Source organism: Nicotiana sylvestris, chromosome 5 (genome assembly GCF_000393655.2).
Source record: "Nicotiana sylvestris chromosome 5, ASM39365v2, whole genome shotgun sequence".
In the NCBI taxonomy this organism is placed as follows: Eukaryota; Viridiplantae; Streptophyta; class Magnoliopsida; order Solanales; family Solanaceae; genus Nicotiana; species Nicotiana sylvestris.
The window spans coordinates 56,672,018-56,694,027 of record NC_091061.1 but is presented as its reverse complement, the minus strand read 5'-3'; the positions used below and the strand labels follow the sequence as shown (position 1 = coordinate 56,694,027).

At 36.3% G+C, this 22,010-nt stretch overlaps 1 protein-coding gene across 1 annotated transcript; it reads left to right on the top strand.

Annotated features, from left to right (window-relative positions):
- Nucleotides 1-15,960: 15,960 nt before the first annotated feature.
- On the top strand, nucleotides 15,961-19,127 carry LOC104218704 (peroxiredoxin Q, chloroplastic-like). Its single transcript, XM_009769263.2, has 4 exons — nucleotides 15,961-16,413; nucleotides 16,502-16,639; nucleotides 18,091-18,180; nucleotides 18,672-19,127. The coding sequence occupies exons 1-4, from the start codon at nucleotides 16,207-16,209 to the stop codon at nucleotides 18,888-18,890; spliced, it is 654 nt and encodes a 217-aa protein (XP_009767565.1). The 5' UTR covers nucleotides 15,961-16,206; the 3' UTR covers nucleotides 18,891-19,127.
- Nucleotides 19,128-22,010: the final 2,883 nt, after the last annotated feature.

Below are 22,010 nucleotides of genomic sequence, written 5' to 3'. Positions count from 1 at the left end.
ACCACAACATGGGACATGATAAAATACTTGTTGCTTGAACTATGAGGGACATTCAAAATACCATTACTGCCTTTAAGACTAGGAAGATTTACCCAACCATAATTTAAAGATCAATTAACGCATGCCTTTAAGACCATGATGATCATTTAATCAAACTGTTTCATGTGCTATCTTATGGGAAAGGAAAAACACTCAGAGTAATAATCATGAATGGAAACAAACAAGTAACTCTTAGAATGCAGAAGCTAAAGTGAATTTGAACATGAAACAAGGACGCAAAATTAGCATCGTGTCATCACAAACTAACGGGAATGAGTGGATTACGGGTTAATAGGCAAAGACAAGTGGATCTAACCCGGAAACTAGGCTATAACACAAACTCTTCATTCAGATTAACCACAATCGAACATTTCAAGTGATAAACAAATCGAACATTAGAGACAGCACATAGAATATCCTCTTCAAACTCAAATCAAAACCAAAAGTTAACTTCAGCTTCGACCTTTACTGAGCTCGAAATTCCAGTATATTCTATTATAACTTGGAAGTGTTTTCAATTCAAAAAAAACATTGCATAAATGGACCTAAACCAAGGCCAAACAATCTTAGAACTCGACTAGAAGAAACAGACATTGAGTTTCAAGATTCAAACCAAACCATGATGGAATATAAACATATACAACACAGAATCGCGAGTAATAGAGAAATAGAGAAAAATTGAACCTGAAATCAGAAATTCTTTCAACTATAACAGAAGAATACAAGGCTTTGCACCAAAATTCCAACTGAGAAAACAACAGCAATTCGAACTTAAGGACCAGCAAACCAGTAGCATGACTTGGTCAATCAAACTTCCCGAAACTTCAGTTGAACTCCATTTCTTAACCAAAGTTTCGAAAAATGAAACAAAGGATTTTCGCTCAGTTAGACCCCATTCTGGAAAAACTAGACATCGAGAAAAGAACAAGAAATACTGAAATTTTGGTGAGTTTCTGATTTCTTTTAAAATGAAGTAAGAATTGATCAAGATCAAGCTCAGACCATTTTTCCCTGATTTTTAAAAGAAGAAAGAAACAAAACAGAACTCCAAGAAAAATTCTTTATTTCCTCCCAAGAATTCCCATTACAAAAGAAAAACTCTCAATCGTTTTTAAAAGTGAAAAAATCTCATACCACTCTTCAAAAAAAAAACCTTTGAACCTTTTTTTTTCTATATATCCCTTATATATATATATATATATATATATATATATATATATATATATATATATATATATATACTTACCTCCAGATTTTTTCTTCCTCTTCAAGAAATTGGATAGGGCCATTTTGAAAACGAACACCTGATGAATGTGAGGCTTGGATTGAGTAAAATCGATCCAACGCCTCTCACTCATCCAACGCACGTCTTCTAGAGACTACTAATCGCGTGAAATGGCTTGAAATCAGGCGAGTGAGAGGGGAGGGGGAATCTTTGGGTGTCAGAAACCGTTACACCTATGTGGCAAGGGGAGAGAGGGGGGAAAGCGCGTGAGGTGAGTTATGGGGTAAACTCGGGCGAGTTTGGGGCGAGGCAGAGGTGAGTTTTGGGTGAATGAGCAGATGAACAGTGAAGGCGCCGTTTTGGGTCTATTATGATTTAGGGTTTCTTTTGTTTTGTGTTATAAGTGTTTGGGGACGTGTCGGGTTTGGGGCAGACCGAGCGGGTGAGTGTACTTGGGTTGGGGACATTTGGGCGACTGAGGTGGGATTTGGGCTCAACAATCAGTTGGCCCAATTGGATTTAACAACCCTTTTTCATTTTCCCCTTTTCCTTTTGTTTTTCTTTTTATTTCTTTAATTAATAAAATCATAAAATTAACTCCTAAATTAATCTAAGTTGTAAAATTAAACTAATTGCCTAGTCACAATAATTATAAAATTACTTAGTCCTAAATCAAAAGGAAAAATCAATAGACTAAAATTAAAAGGTGTAAAATGAGCTATTTTGTGATTTTCGTTTTTAATAAAAGAAATAATTGCTAATTAATTCCAAAGAATATAAAATCAAACCTAAATGTAATACATGGTATTTTTGGTATATTGTTTTTGATTTTTAATGGAAGTATGCACAAAAATGCAAATATAAAATTCTACAAAAAAATCCTATAAAATCGCAAAAAATTGAAAAAAATTATTTTTCTTGTATTTTATGGGAGTAATTCCTATAAGGCAAAAATCACGTGCTCACACTAGTCAATGGGGCTGCTATTGATGAAAACCCCTCCACAAACTGGTGATAATAACCCGCCAAACCCAAGAAACTTCGAATCTCTGTAGCTGAAGTAGGTCTAAGCCAGTTTTGAACCGCCTCAATCTTCTTAGGATCCAATTTAATGCCCTCAGCTGAGACGACATACCCCAAAAAGGCAACCGAGTTCAACCAAAACTCACACTTTGAATACTTGGCATATAACTAACTATATCTCAGAGTCTGGAGTGTAATTCGAAGATGCTACTCATGCTCCTCTCGACTGCGGGAGTAGATCAAGATATCATCAATGAATACGATAGCAAAGGAATTCAAATAGGACTTAAATATCTAGTTCATCAAATCCATAAATGTTGGTGGGCATTTGTCAATCCAAATAACATTACTAGGAACTCATATGCCTATACTGAGTTCGAAAAGTTGTCTTAGGGATATATGATGCCCTAATCTTCAACTGATGGTAGCTAGACCTCAAATCGATCTTCAAAAACACTTTGGCACCCTGAAGCTAGTTAAATAAGTCATCAATCCTCAGCTACGGATACTTGTTCTTGATAATGACTATTTTCAATTGTCGATAGTCTATACACATCCTCATCGAACCATCTTTCTTCTTCACGAATAACACGGGCGCACCCCAAGGCGAGACACTAGGTCTAATGAATCCCTTATCTAGCAAATCTTACAACTGCTCCTTTAGTTCCTTCAACTCAGGCGGGGCCATACGTTATGGTGGAATAGAAATGGGTTGAGTGCCCGGAGCCAAGTCAATACAAAGTTCAATATCTCTGTCGGGTTGCATCCCCAGCAGATCTGCACGAAACACCTCTGGAAGTAAGAGATCTACAATAGTCTCAAGACTCCTAATTGTAATCACACACGAGCGATAGACATGATCTACAATAATAGAATCTCCCACATGCATGGACACATACACATGAGCACTCAAAGATAATGCTGTATTTTGGCCCGGGCCCGGGCCTTAGTGGGCCTAATGGGCCGGGCCTCGCGGTCCCGGGCTTCGTGGTCCTGGGCTCTGGCGGTCCCGGGCCTGGCGGTCCCGGTCTTCGTGGGCTCAATGGGTGGAACCGGCCCGTGACGGGCCTAAGCCCACATGGTCCTGTGCTTAACGGGCCGGGCTCGTGGGCTTCGCGGGCCTAGCGGGCTTTTTTTTTTTTTAAAGACAATTTCTTGTAGTATCATGGCTATATTAAAAATATATATGTAGTATATATGTATATCTAATTATTAAAGTGCTTGACGAAAAAGAAAATAACAAAACAATAGTAAAACACTAAATTGTCATGCATAATATATTTTCTTGTAGTATATTATATTGTATCTTATGTATATATATTCTCTTATATATTTTCTTGTAGTATATATATTGTATCTTATGTATATATATTCGCATAATATATTGTATCTTATGTATATATATTGTATCTTATGTATATATGTTCGCATAATATATTTTCTTGTAGTATATATATTGTATATTATGTATATATTGTAGCATAATATATTTTCTTGTAGTATATTATATTGTATCTTATGTATATATATATATTCTCTTATATATTTTCTTGTAGTATATATATTGTATATTATGTATATATTGTAGCATAATATATTTTCTTGTAGTATATATATTGTATCTTATGTATATATGTTCGCATAATATATTTTCTTGTAGTATATATATTGTATATTATGTATATATTGTAGCATAATATATTTTCTTGTAGTATATTATATTGTATCTTATGTATATATATTCTCTTATATATTTTCTTGTAGTATATATATTGTATATTATGTATATATTGTAGCATAATATATTTTCTTGTAGTATATATATTGTATATTATGTATATATATTCGCATAATATATTGTCTTGTAGTATATATATTGTATATTATGTATATATTTTCGCATAATATATTTTCTTGTAGTATATTATATTGTATCTTATGTATATATATTCTCTTATATATTTTCTTGTAGTATATATATTGTATATTATGTATATATTGTAGCTTATAAATAATTCTAAGTATAGACAAAGAAATATTGCGAAAAGAAGCTCATGGGTAGAAGCAATAAATTTTATTACCAAAAATGGCATATCTTTCTTAGTCATCCTTCCCCCAATGGAATGAGCACAACAAGGTACTAATACCACCATTAGAAGGAAAAAAACTAAGGAAGATGTGCCAAAATACAAGTTACATATTAGTCTATGTATTATCTCTAACAAATCTCATAAATCCTTCAAGGTTCGGAGGAGGTTGCGTTGGTGGTGGTGGAAAAGAAGCTTGTTCATCACCACTTCCGGGCGAAGCCGAATCCTCCGCAAGTTCCGCTATCATTTCTTCATAAGCTTCATCTATCGCCGGTTGTGCTTCTGCAATTCCAAAGTTTCTTCTTTCCGAGCGGATCCAATCTCTAAACAATACTGATTTTTCCAAGCTATCCCTCATAGACGCTCTATGATCACCTATTTGCAGTCTTGCTTGACTGAAAGCGCTCTCTGATGCAACAGTTGAAGCTTGAATTGATAAAATATCCCGAGCCATCCTTGCAAGAACAGGAAAATGTTTTTCCCTTGCCTTCCACCATTCCAAAAGATCAAAAGAGCCGTCTGGATTCTCCTTTTCAAGTCCCTGAGACAAATAAACTTGAAGCTCATTTAGATGTGAAGTTTCATCATAATTTTCACCTTGAGACCCCCTGAACTCCGTCCAAGATTTAAGAGCTTTTAAGCCCGCAACTCTTTTAGAGGATTGTGAGCTAGACGAAGTAGGGGTTGGAATAGTTGGCCTAGCATGCTCTAAGGCAAGTTGATAAGCATTATAAACTGTTTGAGCGTTAATCTTAATTGAAGCTTTTGCATCTGCAAGTGTCGCAATTTCCTCATTTGAAAGATCTAAAGCCTTATAAATATTTGAATACCAAAAATGAGGACCTCCCAATTTCATTGTAGGATTTAGCATTGCAGCAAGACCATAAATAGGAGGGATAGGAAAAAAATATTTTTTAAACTTTTGTTTCATTTCATTTATAGCAAGTTCATAAATATCCCCACCCTCACTAAATTCAACAAACAAATCAGATAGTGCTGCAATATAAACTAAACAGTTTGAAATAGTAGGATAATATTGCCCAGAAAATGCATTTGTAGCAATTTGAAAATGTTCTAAAAAATCTAAAAGAATTTTAACATTAGTCCAATCTTGAGTGGTAAGCATTTCATCATCATCCTCACCACCTACCCGAGAATTAAACGTTGCATTAATTGGGTTTCTATATTCATATGCTACTACTAAACTTTCGTACATACAATTCCATCTAGTCGGGCAAGGTTTAGGAACCTTTCTTTCTCTAAGGCCATATTCATCACATTTTTTAAAATACTCTCTAAGTCTACTTCTACGGTTTGAATAAAAAAGCCAATTAAGAGCCATTCTAACCTTTTCAATTTCTATGTTTAATATTCGCATACCATCACCGACAATTAAATGATAAATATGACAAATACATCTAACATGGAAAATATTAGTAAATGCAGGATTTAGTGTTGTTGTAAGCATGCCTATAGCACTGGTGTTACTAGAAGCATTATCCATTGAAATTGCCATTATTTTATCGCTAAAGCAAAAATATCTACAAATATCTGCAACAGTGTTAGCTATAAACTTACCTGTGTGACGCGAATTAATTATTCTATATGCAATTATGCGTTTTTGCATTATCCATTCCTCATCTATCCAATGACTTGTAACAGTTAGATAATCACAATCATTACCACTTCTACCAATATCAGTAGTAATAGAAATCCGATTAGGTATATGAGTAAATAAATACCGCAAATATTGTTCATATTCATGTTTGAATTTATAAATATCACTCTTAACTGTTGCGCGAGGCCAACCTTTATAAGTAGGATTAAACACTCTTCTAATATAATGAACCCAATTAGGATTAGAAGCAAAAGTATAAGGTAAGCACATAACAGTAATCATCTTTGCTAATTCTTCACGATCTCTATTTGGATCGTAATATAAAATACCTCCGGTGACAGTGTTAATTCCTGGTTGAACTAGATTTGAACCTGTACTAGGGTTAACCGCAGAATCTACACTTGTCCCCTCTAGCTGCGCTTTCATTTGAAAAAATCTAGCCTTATCTCTAGGGTGTGTTTTTATGTGCCTAGTCAAACTACCTGTGCCGCTACGGTCTCCAGTATATTTATGCGACATTAATTTCCCACAAGTTTTACACTTAGCCTTATTTTGTTCTCTTACTTGAGTAAAAAAATTCCAAACTAATGATGTTTCTAGGCGTTTAGCAGGTTCTCTATTAAAAGTAGGAGTTTCTACAGGTGGGTCGACCGGTGCATCACTTGGGTTATTAAGAGGACTAGTAGGTGTATCATCTAAATCTGGTGCTTGGGTTTCATCATCATCCTCATTTTCCTCATTATTTTCTAAGATGGTTTCATTAGGATAAAGAGCATTCATAATTTCATCATCTAATCTATCACCTGGTGCAACATTATGATAAAATTCACTATCGGTAAATTGAAAACAAGGGTGATCACTATCAAGAATTACGGAAGGAGGAGGACGTCTAGGTTGGCGACTACTTTCAACTTGCTTATCTTTTCTAGGTCGGGGAGCCGGGGGAAGGGTAGTTGGTTGGCCACTACTTTCACCGGTTTTATCTTTTCCTTTACCAAACATTTTTTTCAAAGTAAATGCCATATTAATTATAATTATGCAAACTAAACCACACAAAAATATATTCTAAAAACGTAAGAGTTGAAACGAGTTTACCGGATTGCCGAACAACTTCTTGAAAATTGAAAATCGTTGAACACTTGAAAACTTCAATTCAACAACTTCACAATTTTTCACGAAATTTCAACAATAAATTAAGTAATTGTAGTAGAGAGATTGAGAGAGATTGAGAGATATTGATGAATTGGTGAATAAAAATGAAAGAATGAGGGGGTATTTATAGTTGAGAAATGGGGAAAAGTGTAATTATATAAAGTTTGGGGTTAAAATAAAGTTTGGGGGCCAAATGGCCATTTTTTAAATTTAAAAACGGTCATATTTTCAGCCCAAACGGTTAGATTTTAAATATGGCCGTTGGAAAATTTTAAATTTTTTTTTTTTTAAAATAGCCGTTGGGCCCGCCTGACGGTCCTGGGCTAAACGGTCCCGGGCTCGTGGGCTCAACCTTGAAGACCAGCCCGTGACGGGCTCAGGAGGACCACCAAGACCGGCCCACCAGGCCCGTTAGGACCGCGGGCCCGGTCCGGTTCGGTTCAGGCCCGGCCCACCGAGCAGCCCTACTCAAAGAATCACGAGGCACAACCAGATATGAACTAAAATAGGATGACACGTAGGAATAAGTAGGGCCCAGATCAAATAGAACTGAAGCATCTCTATGGCAAACTGGAACAATACTTGTGATGATGACATTAGATAACTCGGCCTTAGGTCTAGCTGGGAATGCATAAAAATGGGGTTGGGCCCCACAACTCTGACCTCCGCCCCTCGGACGACCTCTAGTTGGCTGACCTCCACCTCTAGTGACCTGACCTCTACTTCTGGCAACCTGATCCCTGCCTCTAGCTAGCTGAGCGGGTGGTGAAACAACCGGTGTTGGAACCATGGCATGAGAACCCTGCTGGTGTATGCCGCCTGTGATCTGGGGAAAAATCTAGAAAGGTGCCTCGGATCTTCACAAGAATAACAAGCCCTCGGCTGCTGTGACTGCTGGCCCTAGAACTAGCCATGTCGACCTAGATAACCACTTTGATAACTCTAGATCAGAGGTGCACTAATAGGAGCTGATGGTGCATTGTGGGCTAGCTGATCAGGATGAGATACATAAGGACCACGACTACCCGAAGCACCATGGGATACTTGAAGCACTGACTCAAATTGCCTAGGAGGATGGCCTCTATCAAAGGTACCCCTGCCTCCAAACGAGGCACCACTGAAACCACCAAAATGATGAGGCGTCTTATCAGATACCGGCCCCTCTCCTAACCACGAACCATCTCGATCCGTCTAGCAATCTCTATGGCACTCTAAAAAGAAATATCATCTTCGGTCTCCTTGGACATCTATAGCCTGATAGTGAAAGTGAGCCCATCAATGAATCTCACTAGCAAATAATAGTTTTTTACTGGCAATAGTAAAGGCTGCAGAATATATAAGCTAGCACATTTCTAAAGGAATTTTAGTGTCCATTGAAATTGCCGGTAAATAAATACCACTAATAGTAATGAACTTTAGCGGCAATAATTAATTTCTTTACCAGCACTTGGTAGAATCGCCGTTAAAGCCTTTAGCGACGCTGCATACAGCGGCAAATAAATAATGGCCAGTAAAGGTTTTAGCGGCAATATTGCCGCTAAAGGAGAAATATATTGTCGCTAAAGACCGTTTTTGTTGTAGTGTCTCCTCACTCTCTCCCTATCAATAGGGAGAAAGATAATAGCGTGGCGAGCTAGGTCCACAAATCGAGTCTCATACTGGGTAACAATCATGCTACCCTGCTGAAGGCGCTCAAACTGCCCGCTGTAATTCTCTCTCAGAGTGAAATGAATGAACTTCTCTAGAAATAGATGTGGAAACTGATCCCAGGTAAGTGAAGGTGAACCAGCTGGTCTAGTCAACACATAATCTCTCCAATATCTCTCGGTAGAACCGATCATCTAGAACACTGCAAAATCGACCCCATTGGTCTCAACAATACGCATGTTGCGCAACACCTCATGGTAATAGTCCAAGTAATCATATGGGTCCTCAGAAGGTGCACCACTGAAAATGAACAGGAAAGAGCTTAGTAAACTTATCAAGCCTCAATAAGGCCTCAGAAGACATAGCGGGCCTATCCCTGACCTGTACAACAACAACCGGCTGAACTACCCCAACTAGCTGGGCTGCTGGAGTATGATATAGGGGAGCCACCTACTCCGGGGTGTGAGTAGGGGGAGTCTGTACTCCTACCCAGCGCGAGAGACGGTTGGTGCCATCAGAAATGCACCGGTCTGAGACACACTCTCCATAAGGCAAACCAAGCGGACTAGAGCTTCCTGAAGTACTGGAGTGGCTATGAATCCCTCCGAGACCTGAGCTAGTTCGACGGGTGCAGTCTGAGTTGGGACCTCCTCCACATGATCAATTTGAGGCTCCACTGGGGGATGTTGCTGCTCGAGCTCTAGTTTGATATCTACCTCAGCCTCGGCCTCTAGTTTGAGATCTACCTCAGCCTCGGCCTCTAGCTTGACCTCAGCCTTGGCCTCTGCCCCTGGTAGTAGCTACCACAGGGGGCTCCGGCTCCTGTCCGGTTGCAGATGTTGTGCGTGTTCTCGCCATCTGTGAGAGAATAAGAATATAATGGTTCAATCATCAATGATAGAATAAAATCGCACGATAGAGAAGGAAAGAATTGAGTTTTTTCCTAAAACTCCATAACCTCTGGAAGGTAAGTGCACATATCTCGTACTGATCCTCCAGACTCTACCAAGCTTACTCATGACTCGTGAGACCTAGGCAACCTAGTGCTTTGATACCAACTTGTCACGACCCAAAATCCTAACCTCGGGGTCGTGATGGCGCCTACATCCACTTGTTAGGCAAGCCGACATAAGATAATTAAACAACCATTTTTTAACAGTTAGAACACAATGGTGATATACAATGAGAAATAGAAACCCAATATAACATAGTACTAATATAAGTCACGTGATAATATCTACTCCCAGAAATCTGGAGTCACGAGTATACAAGCAACTAGAAGCTTACAAGCAAAGTCTGAAATAAATACAACTATTTCGAAGGAAATGAATAGTAAAAGTGGGAAAAGAAAAGGGACTTCAAGGTCCGCGGATGCTAGTAGATCTACCTCGAGTGTTCGTATGCAATGATCCAAGGTGACACACCTCACGCACCGCGGGGATCAATACCAGTATCTGCACAAGAAGTGCAGAAGTATAGTATTAGTACAACCGACTCAATGTACTCCGTAAGTATCGAGCCTAACCCCGATAAGGAAGTGACGAGGCTATGATATGTCACCTACGTAAATAAACATGTATAAATATATATAAAGCGGCAAAATAACAGAGAATGATAATGTACCAACTGGGAGGGGACATGCAAAAAGGGGGCAATATAATAGTTGTGACAGGTATGGAATCACCTAATAGCCAAGTAAATCATCAACCAATGAAACTAGATAAACCAATGATATAAAAATGGCATGGCATCACCCTTCATGTTTTTACTCTCGTCCTTACCATGAAATGATGATATAATTAAAATAAAATAGCACAGCATCACTCTTCATGATTTTACTCTCATCCTCACCATGCAACAATGAATAAATAAAATGAATGGCACGACATCACCCTTCGTACTTTTACGATCTTCCTCACCATGTAATAATGAATAAATGAAATAAATGACACGACATCACCCTTCGTACTTTTACTCTCTTCCTCACCATGTAATAATAATAATAATAATAATGTAAATGCAATGGCATGGCATCACCCTTAGTGCTTTTTCTCTCTTCCTCACCATGTAATGATTACAATTTGAATTCGAGTAATAAATTATGTGGAGAATGTATTATCGTCAAATATGATACCAAGATACCAAACTTCAACTTCCATGAATATTTACAAATTATAAAAGGCATTAATTATGAAACGAATAATTAAAGAAATAATAATCTAACCTAAACATGGATATCATAATTAACAAAGCAATAAAATATAAGGAAACAAGTTCTACCCGCATGCTTTGACCCAATAACAACGAATGTTACACCTTGTGTATTCGGCGTTATCATGCTGTAAAGGGGCTAATTCGATAGGAATATAATCTCTATGAGATATTTAAATGATCCGATAGTTATACGTTAAGATTGGAAGTCATTCGAGTTGTGATTAAAAATTCGACAAAGATCGCCGCAAGTTACGGGTTTTAAATTTCACTGAAATTTAGATAAAATATTGATGAGATTTTATCTCAATATAATTGGAGTTATGGTGTGTTCTACCCACCTAATCGAAGTTCTATGAGTCTAGTTTCCAACACAATAAACCGTTCATTAATACGACTTCGGAGTAGAGAGATATTAACATTTTCGTACAGGGGTGCACACTGTTACAGGAATAGTGTGCTTAGTCAGATTTATTAAAATTTATTTTTATTTAAGTCAATTTAAAACAGAACCACTACGTTTTATCCTCTCCAAAACAGAACCTAAAACCTAGGGAGTTCCTCTCAAACTCCTCCCATCCATCTAGCCAATCATAACAACAATTTAGTCATCCTCAAGATAGAGAACACCATGGTAGCTTCGGAATCGTGAATTCTACGGTGTTTCACTTTTCGTAGGAAGACTCCGCCTTGAAGTAATCTCGAATTTAATGTAATTCTTGTCACACAAGGTATGATTTAACTTCTTATTTGATCTTTGTAAACTTCTACCATAAGAATTCCTAAGAAATAGTTGAAACCTCTATAGAAATATTCTTGATTTTTTTAAGAAACCTCTCTTAATATGACTTGATTGTTGGGGATGTTCTATATGGTTTTATTGTGTTGTTTGGATCTGTGAAGACATGGATGGAATCGTGTCAATGATGAGATATAGTAAAGTAAAAATTTGGTGGTGTGCTGGGGGAAAATTAAACTACAAAAGAGTTTACAAATTCATGGCTGCAAGTTGGTCTCATAAATGTCTAAATGAAGAATTATATAAGATATGAGCTTGAATTTGATATTGAATGGTTTGTATTATGTAGGAAATCATTCCTAAGGCTTTCGAGGTCTCGGAAACCGTATATAACTCCATCGACAAGGTATGTAGGGCTTTCGCTATACTTTTCGGCATGACTAGAATTCGAATAAACGTTTATCGAATTGTTTCGTCGGATTCGAGTTATTTCACCTTCAACTTATAAAGATGTTTAGACCTGATCCTTTCTCATAGATTTCTTACTTCAAAGAATATCTATGAATTCTCGATTTTCCTTGTTCCTTATTTAAAAAGAACTAGAGCCTTTTTACTCGTTATCCTTTCGACGTTCATATAAATCATGAATAAGTAACACTTACTTCAAAGGTACTCATAATACATAACTCTCATGTTCTTAGTACTTGTTGGCTCGTAGTTTAAAGTTAAATATTTTAGCGACAACCATGATAGTCGGGGAATAATGATGATAGGCCACTTCGACTCTTCTTAGAATATGTCTTTTAAGGTTAGTTTTGCATTGCACTTATATGATTCGTGATTTAATATATGTATTTACTTTCATTACCGAACCACACTATAGACAGCCAGGTATGACACCTATTGTGTAAACACTGATCAGTTGGGATTACCGAGCTTCACGTGGCCGGGTACGATTCTACCGAACCTTTATTATGGTCGGGTATGCTATGGATATTATAGCCCACAAAGGGATTTATTATTATATAATGTGATATATTATAAGTAGCGATAGTGAGCGACGATTCCACGAGCATACATTTATATCCATGTTGAATTTTAGTTTCCTATCGAGGCTAGTTTCAGAATTCAAATTGTCTCTATATCTCTTCTCTTGTTAATTACATTTTTCATGTTACACTTGTCGTCCTACATATTCAGTACATATTTCGTACTGACGCCTTTTTATGCATTGTGTTCATACCCACATGTTCAGATAGACAGAGCGACGTGCCTCCTTAGTAGGACCCCCAGGATCAGCGTTGGGTTTCGCACTCCACTTCTTCGGAGTTGCTGACTTTGAGTCTATAGGTACTGTTACAGATGTATATGTGTAGTTTTGGGCATGTCGGGGGCCTTGTCCCGGCCTGTTGAGATTGTCTTACACACTTAGAGGCTTGCAGACTAGCGGTCATTGCATGTATATTTTTTTTTGTATGGCCCTGTCGGCCTTCTGGATAACTGTTATACTGTTGTTGCAGCCTTGTTGGCCTAGGTTATATATGTATATATATGTTGTTTTTGGCTCTTCTGCTTGCAGGTTATTATATTTCAGATCATATCTCATGGTTGGTTCGCTCGGGCCTTCGGGCATCGGGTGCCAGCCACACCTCCCAAGATTAGGGTGTGGCAGAATAAGTACTCGTCACCTCACATATACCGTGTTCCCATACATCAAATACGTAGCAAATAGACTAATAAGTCTTAATCGTTCAAGTCAAGGTTAACCACGATACTTACCTTGCTCTGCAATCAAATCAAAGCTCAAACGGGGCCTTTCCTCTAAAATTCACCTCTAAACCAATTGAATCCAACCAAATAGAGTTCAAACAATTCTAAATAAGCTTTATACGAAAAATATTCAATCTTTAATGATTTTGAAAAAAGTCAACAAAAGTCAACCCTAGGCTCGCTTGGTCAAAACTCGAGATTCAGACCAAAACCCAATTACCCATTCATCCCCGATCCCGATTATGTGATTAGTTTCGAAATCCGACCTCAATTTGAGTTATAAATCTCAATTTCTCAAAATTCTCAATTTCTACCTAAATCCCTAATTTCTACCATGACAAAGCATAGATTAAAGATTGGAAATCAATGAGTGTTGTTGGAAATGGAAGAAAACGAGTTAAAATCTACCAACATATGAAATTGGGATGAAATTTCTCTTCAAAATCGCCTTTAGGACCTGCTCAAACTTGGAAATGGTGAAAAATGGGTTAAATCCCGATTTTTTAGAAGTTTTAATGACTGGGCGTCAAGTCTTCTTCGCGTTCGCGAAGGACCACCTAACGCGATCGCGAAGCACTGCGGCACAACTGGCCTTCGTGTTCGCGAGATGTTCTTCGTTCGCGATGGCCCTTCGCCCTTGGCCTTCGCATTCGGGTCCCAAGGCACGCGTTCACGTAGAACGCCCAACATACCCTCTTTCTAGAGTCATTACCCATCGTGTTCGCGTGGTATTGGTTGTGTTCGCGAAGGGTGATCCCACTACTGCTTCGCGTTCACGACCTCAACCTCGCGTTCACATATAAGAAATCCCAGCCCAGCCTAGGTTACCCTTCACAATCGCGGGGGTTGCTTCCTGATCGCAAAGAACAAAGCACCAGACACCAGAAATCACTGAAACCAGCAATCTCCCAAGACCGAAATTGTCCGTAGCTTATCCAAAACTCACCCGAGCCCCTCGAGCTACAAACCAAACATGCACACAAGTGTAATAACATCATACGAACTCGCTCACACAATCAAAATACCAAAATAATACCTAAAACCACAAATCGAACATCAAAATGTATGAAATTTTTAAAGAAACTTAAGAACTTTCAAATTTACATCTGGACGTCCGAATCACGTCAAATAAACTCCGTTTTGCAGCAAAATTTGCAGACAAGTTATAAATATTGAAATGAACCTATTCCAAGTTTCAAAACCGAAATCCAAATCCAATAGCAATAAAGTCAACGTACGGTCAAACGTAGGAATTCTTTAAACCTTCAAATTACTAATTTTCAACAAATCACGTTAATAGTATGTTTGACCAAGCTTTTTTGGGCCAAAAGTGATTATTTGGCCAAAAGTACTTTTTTTCCAAAACTTGAGGTGTTTTGACCAAGCTTTTAGAAGAAAAAAAGTGCTTTTGAGGAGAAACAGAAGCAGTTTTTTGAGAAGCAGAAAAAAGTAACTTCTCACCAAAAGCATTTTTCTGATAAGCATTTTTGAGAAAAATACACTTAGAAGTAGTTTTTAAAAGTTTCGCCAAACATTAATTACTGCTTAAAAGTATTTTCAAATTAATTAGTCAAACACAAGCTGCTTATCACCAAAAATACTTTTTTGAAAAGTACTTTTGAGAAAAACACTTTTCAAAATAAGCTGATTTTAGAAGCTTGGCCAAACATGCTATAAATCAAGTTATGTACTTCTGAATTCAATTTCGGGCATACGCCCAAGTCCTAAATCACGATACGGGTCTACCGGGACCGTCAAAATACTGATCCGAGTCCTTTTACATAAAATATTAATTGTAGTTAACTCAAAATTATTTTTAAGGCTAAAATTCACATTTTCTTTAATTTTTCACATAAAAAATTTTCGAAAAAAAAGACACGAACTGTGCACGCAAATTGAGGAACACTAAACGGAGCTATTCGAGGTCCCCAAATACAAAAATGAAGGCTAAAACTCAAAATGACCTATCGTGTCATCACGAAAACTGTACCATCAGATATATTAGCAATGACTTATCAAATAGACGAATCGAAAATGAAATGGTAAGTAAGAATTAACACAATAAAATGTATTATGTTTGTGTTCATCAAATTAAACAATACATGAGGCAGAAATTCAAAATCTACTTGAAAAAAATAGAGCTTCGTGCTGATAACGTATTATGAAATAAAAGAAATTCAGTAAAACATAAAGAAGATGCACAGATCGAAAGAAGGAAGAACTTTTCTTGTTCAATTGTGTATTTTTATCCATTTATTATAAAGTCTTTATATAGACATGAAAAGTGAAGAATCGGTATTATAAAATAATGAGAGGTATGATTACTACACAGTAAATAATAGGACGGACATGTATAACTATTATTTTCAACATTTATAAATTTATCTAAAAAGATTGCATGCTTAAAATGAGAAAAATGAAAGAGGGAACTGATGTTGACCGCACTGTCATAGTTTGGTTGGGGTCAGCAACGCTCCACCGCGCAGAAACCAAATTCCCAGTTTCGCCACACACACTTTAGCCTGTCTACCACTCCCATAGTCGGTCTTCACCTCTTCGATCTTTTTCTCTACACAAAGAAAACAATCTTGATCTTTATTAGTCATTACCAAAAAAATCTTAGAAAATTACCCTTTCTTCAACTAAGGTCACTCATACTGTCTCTCTTCTTTCAATTCCTCCACTCTCACAAATGGCTTCTTTGTCCATATCTGCAAAGCTGGCTCTTCCAAATTCACTGCTCTATTCTCAAACCCCTAAAACCCTCCTCCGTCACAACCTAAGCATTGTCTCAAGATCATCAAGATCCAATTTTTATGGTCTCAAACTCCTTCATTCACCTTCTTTGACAACCCTTTCTTCTTCTTCTTATTCAACTAAAAGTTCTATTTTTGCTAAGGTACATACATTGCTTTCAAATTTTATTGTTTTTTTCTTTTTTTCTGATTTCTTTAAACACTATTTGGAATTTGTGGCATGTTTGGTAGGTGGAAAAAGGTTCAGTGCCTCCACCATTCACATTAAAAAATCAAGATGGAAAAGATGTGAGCCTCTCCAAGTTCAAGGGCAAGCCCGTGGTGGTTTATTTCTATCCTGCTGATGAATCTCCTGGCTGTACAAAACAGGTAGAGTAAAGACACCTTAAATTTGCGTCTAAATTGGGTTAATTTCACATTGGTTTGCACCTTCATAATCATAGAGAAAACAAGATTTTGTTGGTCTTATTCAAGTACAATCCAAAAATAACTGCATTTTATGCAAAGAATTTGCACAAAGAAGGGCCTTCTTAGTATCATGAGTTGAGAATTAAAATCAATTAGCTGAATAGATGTGAATGCAGTATTGAATAGATGAACAATTTCTTTTATAACAACTCCATCCGAAGAAAAGTTTGATTTCGAGTCTGACCAATGTGTGACTTGTCCATTCTATTAGACATTTTGAATACCTGTATTACAGTACAACATTGAAGTTTGACTGATAAATTTTGTCACCAAAAGATATCTACAAGTGAAGTCCTATTCTGTGAAGTTAGATCATATGAGAGTACTACTCTCATTTACAAATTATATATAGAAACATACACAAGACACATGAATATTAGATTAACCATGATCATTGGACATCCGTACTTGTCTAATTCTAAAACATGTAGACCTGCCTTTCGCCATTCTGAATGGCCTCCTAGCTTCCTTTGGCATGTCCTTAACATGATGAAACTTATCTGCAATGCGGCACTCCTGAAAGGTCCCTCCATACTTAATGCTAAGTATTTGACTACCAGGTTCTAGGTTGGACGACTAATTTTAATATACTAGCAATTTTACGAAATGAAGGGGAGTGTTGGCGTAACCGGTAAAGTTGTAGAAATGCAGGGTAAAACTGCATACATGAGACCCTTGTGATCCGGCCCTTCTCCGGACCCCGCACATAGCGGGAGCTTAGTGCACCGGGCTGCCTTTTTCTTAGCAATTTTACGGAATAGCAGTCGGCCCCTGAATAGAGTGGCAGGGCAAAGCTTTTGGTGAGATTGGAACCCTGTAACTAAGTGATTTAGTGAAGTTTACCATTAAACTACAACATGCTACAACTCCTCTTCCGGGTAATGCTCGATTCAAGTCTGACCAATGTGTGGCTTGTCTAATATATTAGACTTTTGGGTAGCTGCAGTATTTCACTTTGAACTTTTTGAATGTATCTATGTTGGACGGATTACTCTATTTTCCATGGTTATCTCCTGTATTACTAAATCAGATAGACATAACAAATATTATCGTTAGACATAAATTAAGTGTAATCCAATCAGGAAATTTCTCAAATATGTAAACAAATTTATTATTTACCTTAATTTCATCTGAAATAGGCTTGAGACAAGTTAAAAATACAAGATTAGACCTACTGTTTGAATTCTATTCTAGAGATAACTAAAATTGTCTCATTCTTCTTATTTTATTTCTTTTTTTAGCTGAAAGTTAATTGCTTTACTCATAAAAGCAAAACCGTCCTCTTCATGCCTCAATAGTATATACATAATAAGTTAGTATGGTGATCACCAATGTGTGAACATTTTAGACAGGCCTGTTCCTTCAGGGACTCGTATGAGAAGTTCAAGCAAGCAGGAGCAGAAGTTGTTGGGACTAGTGGTGACGATCCGGAATCCCACAAGGTATTATAGATTTACTTGGTTAAAAATAGTTAGCTGGAGTTCCTCTATGATAGGTAGTCAGTAATCTGGAGTTTTGATTCTTATAAGCAAATCATATTGCATTAACCTTGCTCTTCCTATTAGTCTTGTCGTCTAAAATTTGCACCGAGTATTAATAGCTATGGTTTACCTGGAAATTTTTTTTTACCTTGTATGTTTGTTTTTATACACAACTGGTCAACTCCTTGATGGCCGAATTTTACAGACAGACAACTATCAGGTTCTTGTATTTCTTAGGCTGCATTGATTTGAATTTCCATTGGCATGCTGCCAAAAATATACTTTCCTTTGCAAGTATGATTTACGGTTCATTACTTCTCATGTCAAGGATGTACACCAACTCATCATGTTTCAAACTTCTTGTATTTTTTCTTATCATGAATTTGTATTCTCTGCATTTCTGCTATTCAATATTGCCCACTGTTACAACTGAGGTATTTTGGGTTGTACAGGCTTTTGCAAAGAAATACAGACTTCCATATACGTTGCTGAGTGATGAAGGCGAGAAGGTTAGAAAAGAATGGGGAGTCCCAGCAGACCTTTTTGGTACATTGCCTGGAAGACAAACTTATGTACTTGACAAGAATGGAGTTGTTCAACTCGTATATAACAATCAGTTCCAACCTGAAAAGCATATTGATGAGACATTGAAGCTACTTCAAAGTCTCTGAATGTCCACCAAATTTTCTTTGTATATTTCCATTTCTCCCACTAGTTTCCTTTTATGCTTAATATATATTATGTGATTCTGATAAGATATACAACCACTGTAGTTAGATGTCAAATGAATTATCAGTTCAGGATCATAGCACAAATTATGCTCTAGATTGTTGAATCATTGCAACATGTGAGCTATGTTGCTCAGGCTCTTCAAAAATATTGTCTAGCATGTGTCGGACTCTCCAAAATATTGTTGCACTTGTATCAGATAGCAGAATTATTTGTTGAGCTCAATCGTACACTACAATCAAACCTCTCTATAAAGACATCCTTATATAATAACCATTCACTATAAAAGCCAAGTTTTTTCGGAACCAATTTTTATGTTATGTGATAAGTCTTGTCTTCTATAACAACTAGTGGAGTAAAGCCTGTGCTGTGCACATGCCCAAGTATCTAATAGTGGATTTAGAGACATATTCAAGATTTAAATTTAATGGATTCAATTTTTAAGATTTTCAGTATTGAATTTATTGTACTGTTAAAATTGTGGGTTCAGGGGTGTGTTTGGTATGAAAGAAAATATTTTCCAATTTTTCCATAGTTGGTTGGCATAAATGTTCTGGAAAACATTTTCCTTATGAACTATTGGAGGAAAATATTTTCCTTATCAAGAGAAGGGAAAATATTTTCTAAAACTCCTTCTCAACTTTCCCCACCCTATCCCCCATCCTTATCAACCCACCCCACAACCCCCCACACCCACCCCTTCTCTGCAAAAAGGCTTTTTTTTTTCAAATTTCAATTTTTTTTCCGTCACCACGCACCCTGCTACCCCCTCCCCCGCACAAAAAAGGTTTTTTTTTTTTTTTGTAATTTTAAATTTATGTTTTTTCATTTTTATGCACACCCCTCCTCCCCTACTATTATCCGCACCCCCTCCCCCAATTTTTTTTTTTTTTTTATATATTTTCAGTTTTAGTTTTTTCATCTTTCGGTTTATAGGTTCGAAATTTTACAAGTTCCAAAGTTATGAGTTCAGAGGTTTATGTGTTTGTAAGTTTACGAGTTTAGAAATTATAAAGTTTACGGGTTCGAAAGTGAAATTATAAAGTTTACGGGTTCGAAAGTTCGCGATTTCAAAATTTTAGCGGTTCGGAAGTTTATGAAATTTGTGGTTTCGAAAGGTTGTTGGTTCGAAAGTTTATGGCTTCATGTTTATTGTATCTAAATTAATTATGAATACTCTTGAGAAGTTATTTTCCTTAATTTGCATATCAAACACTGAAAAATGAATAAGATTACTACTTGTTTTCCGAGAAAATATGGAAATTATTTTCCACGGAGAATATTTTCCCTTATACCAAACACACTCCAGATCTAATATTTTTTGAGATTTTTATTAGGCTTTTACATATATTCTATACAATATATCGAAAGTTATGGGTTCAAATGAAATTACTACGTGTAAGTTACACCCCCCTGCAAAGGTAATTTCTGAAAATACTTTTAAAAAGAGAAGATAACTATGCTTCTATCGTTAGATAATGATTAGAAGAGTATTGTAAACTTTAAGAAATAGAATAGGAAATCAACTATTACAATTAATATTTTATCTGTCTCATTTTATGTGGCATACGCTTTTTTTTCTTTTTTTCAGTTTCTCCCAAATAATGGCACTATTTATGATACACAAATATTTGTGGGTATAATTTAGATTACAAATTTTAAAAGTCTTTTTTTCTTTCTTTTTTAAAATTCCATATGGAGGTTTTAACTCCCGTAACGGGGTATCATGTCTCTCTTATGTCAAGATTGACGTATCTGTTAGCGGCTTAGCAGGTTGCATCTTTATAATCAATGTTGCTTGTATTTGCAGCACAATATCATGCAGGTAATGTATGAGACAATTTACAAACTAGTAATTTTATAGGCACACAAATATCTATGGTATATTTTAGACTATAAATTTTAATAGTTGTTTTTCTTAAATCTGTACATAGTCAAACACTGTTACCACAAAATGGGACAGAGAGACATATTATACCGTGTCGTAGTTATTTTAACCATCAGTAATGCCATCTATTTAATTAAATTAGGAGTAATTTCTAACTAATAACTAATATGCCAACATAGATGGAATTTGAAGCAAAATATAACTCACAAAAAATTGATTGGAGAAGTAGGGTTTTTTTATAGTATAATATTAATTTCATATCACATATGCATGGAAATAATGAAGCACAAATAAGGAAAAGAAGGGAGATACTTTAAAGCTACATAAGAGGTCGCTGGCAAGAAGAAAAAGAAAATAGAACACATGTTAATATAAGAAGCCTACTAATGGAGATGCAAAATACGACTCCCACTGTTGCGTATAGATGTTCGTAACACGCAGCGGAAGACAATAACAATCTTAGGCAGATCATGAGAAAGTGACTACCGAATCCATTCCTCCAACTTAAAATTGGATTCTCGCCAATCCAACTTAATGTTGGATTCATTCTATACGTCCTTTGTGGACTTTATATTTCCAATTCCAAATTGGTAAATTAATTAATATTATATATATATATATATATATATATATATATATATATATATAACTTTTATATAAATCAATATTAATTCATATTATATATATATCACACACACACACACACACACACACATATATATATATATATATATGTATGTATATATATTTCAACCAAGAGATATAAATTAATTTTCTATTCCAAATAGAAAACTTCAATTTGTTCACAATATTAATTATATCCTCTGTGCTAGCAAAGAATATAATAATATTTCATTTGGGCTAACTAACTAAATTTATTTGACTAATTAAATTCTTTAATTTAATTATCAAATAATAAGTTAATTAATCCTTTAGCAAAGATCAGAACACTCGTTAGTGTGCGACCACATAGGTTCAATACTAAATCGGTAGTAAATTGACCACATCAATGTACTAATCAAGGGTGGCGTCTAGCAACACTCCTTAACGACCGGATAACATGAAGTATACAATTTACTCTCAAGAACCAGTAGAAGAATAATGTAGTAATTCCTTCTGTCCTTATAGCTCTCGATCACCCTAGGATATGGTTCAACTGTCAAATCCTAATAGG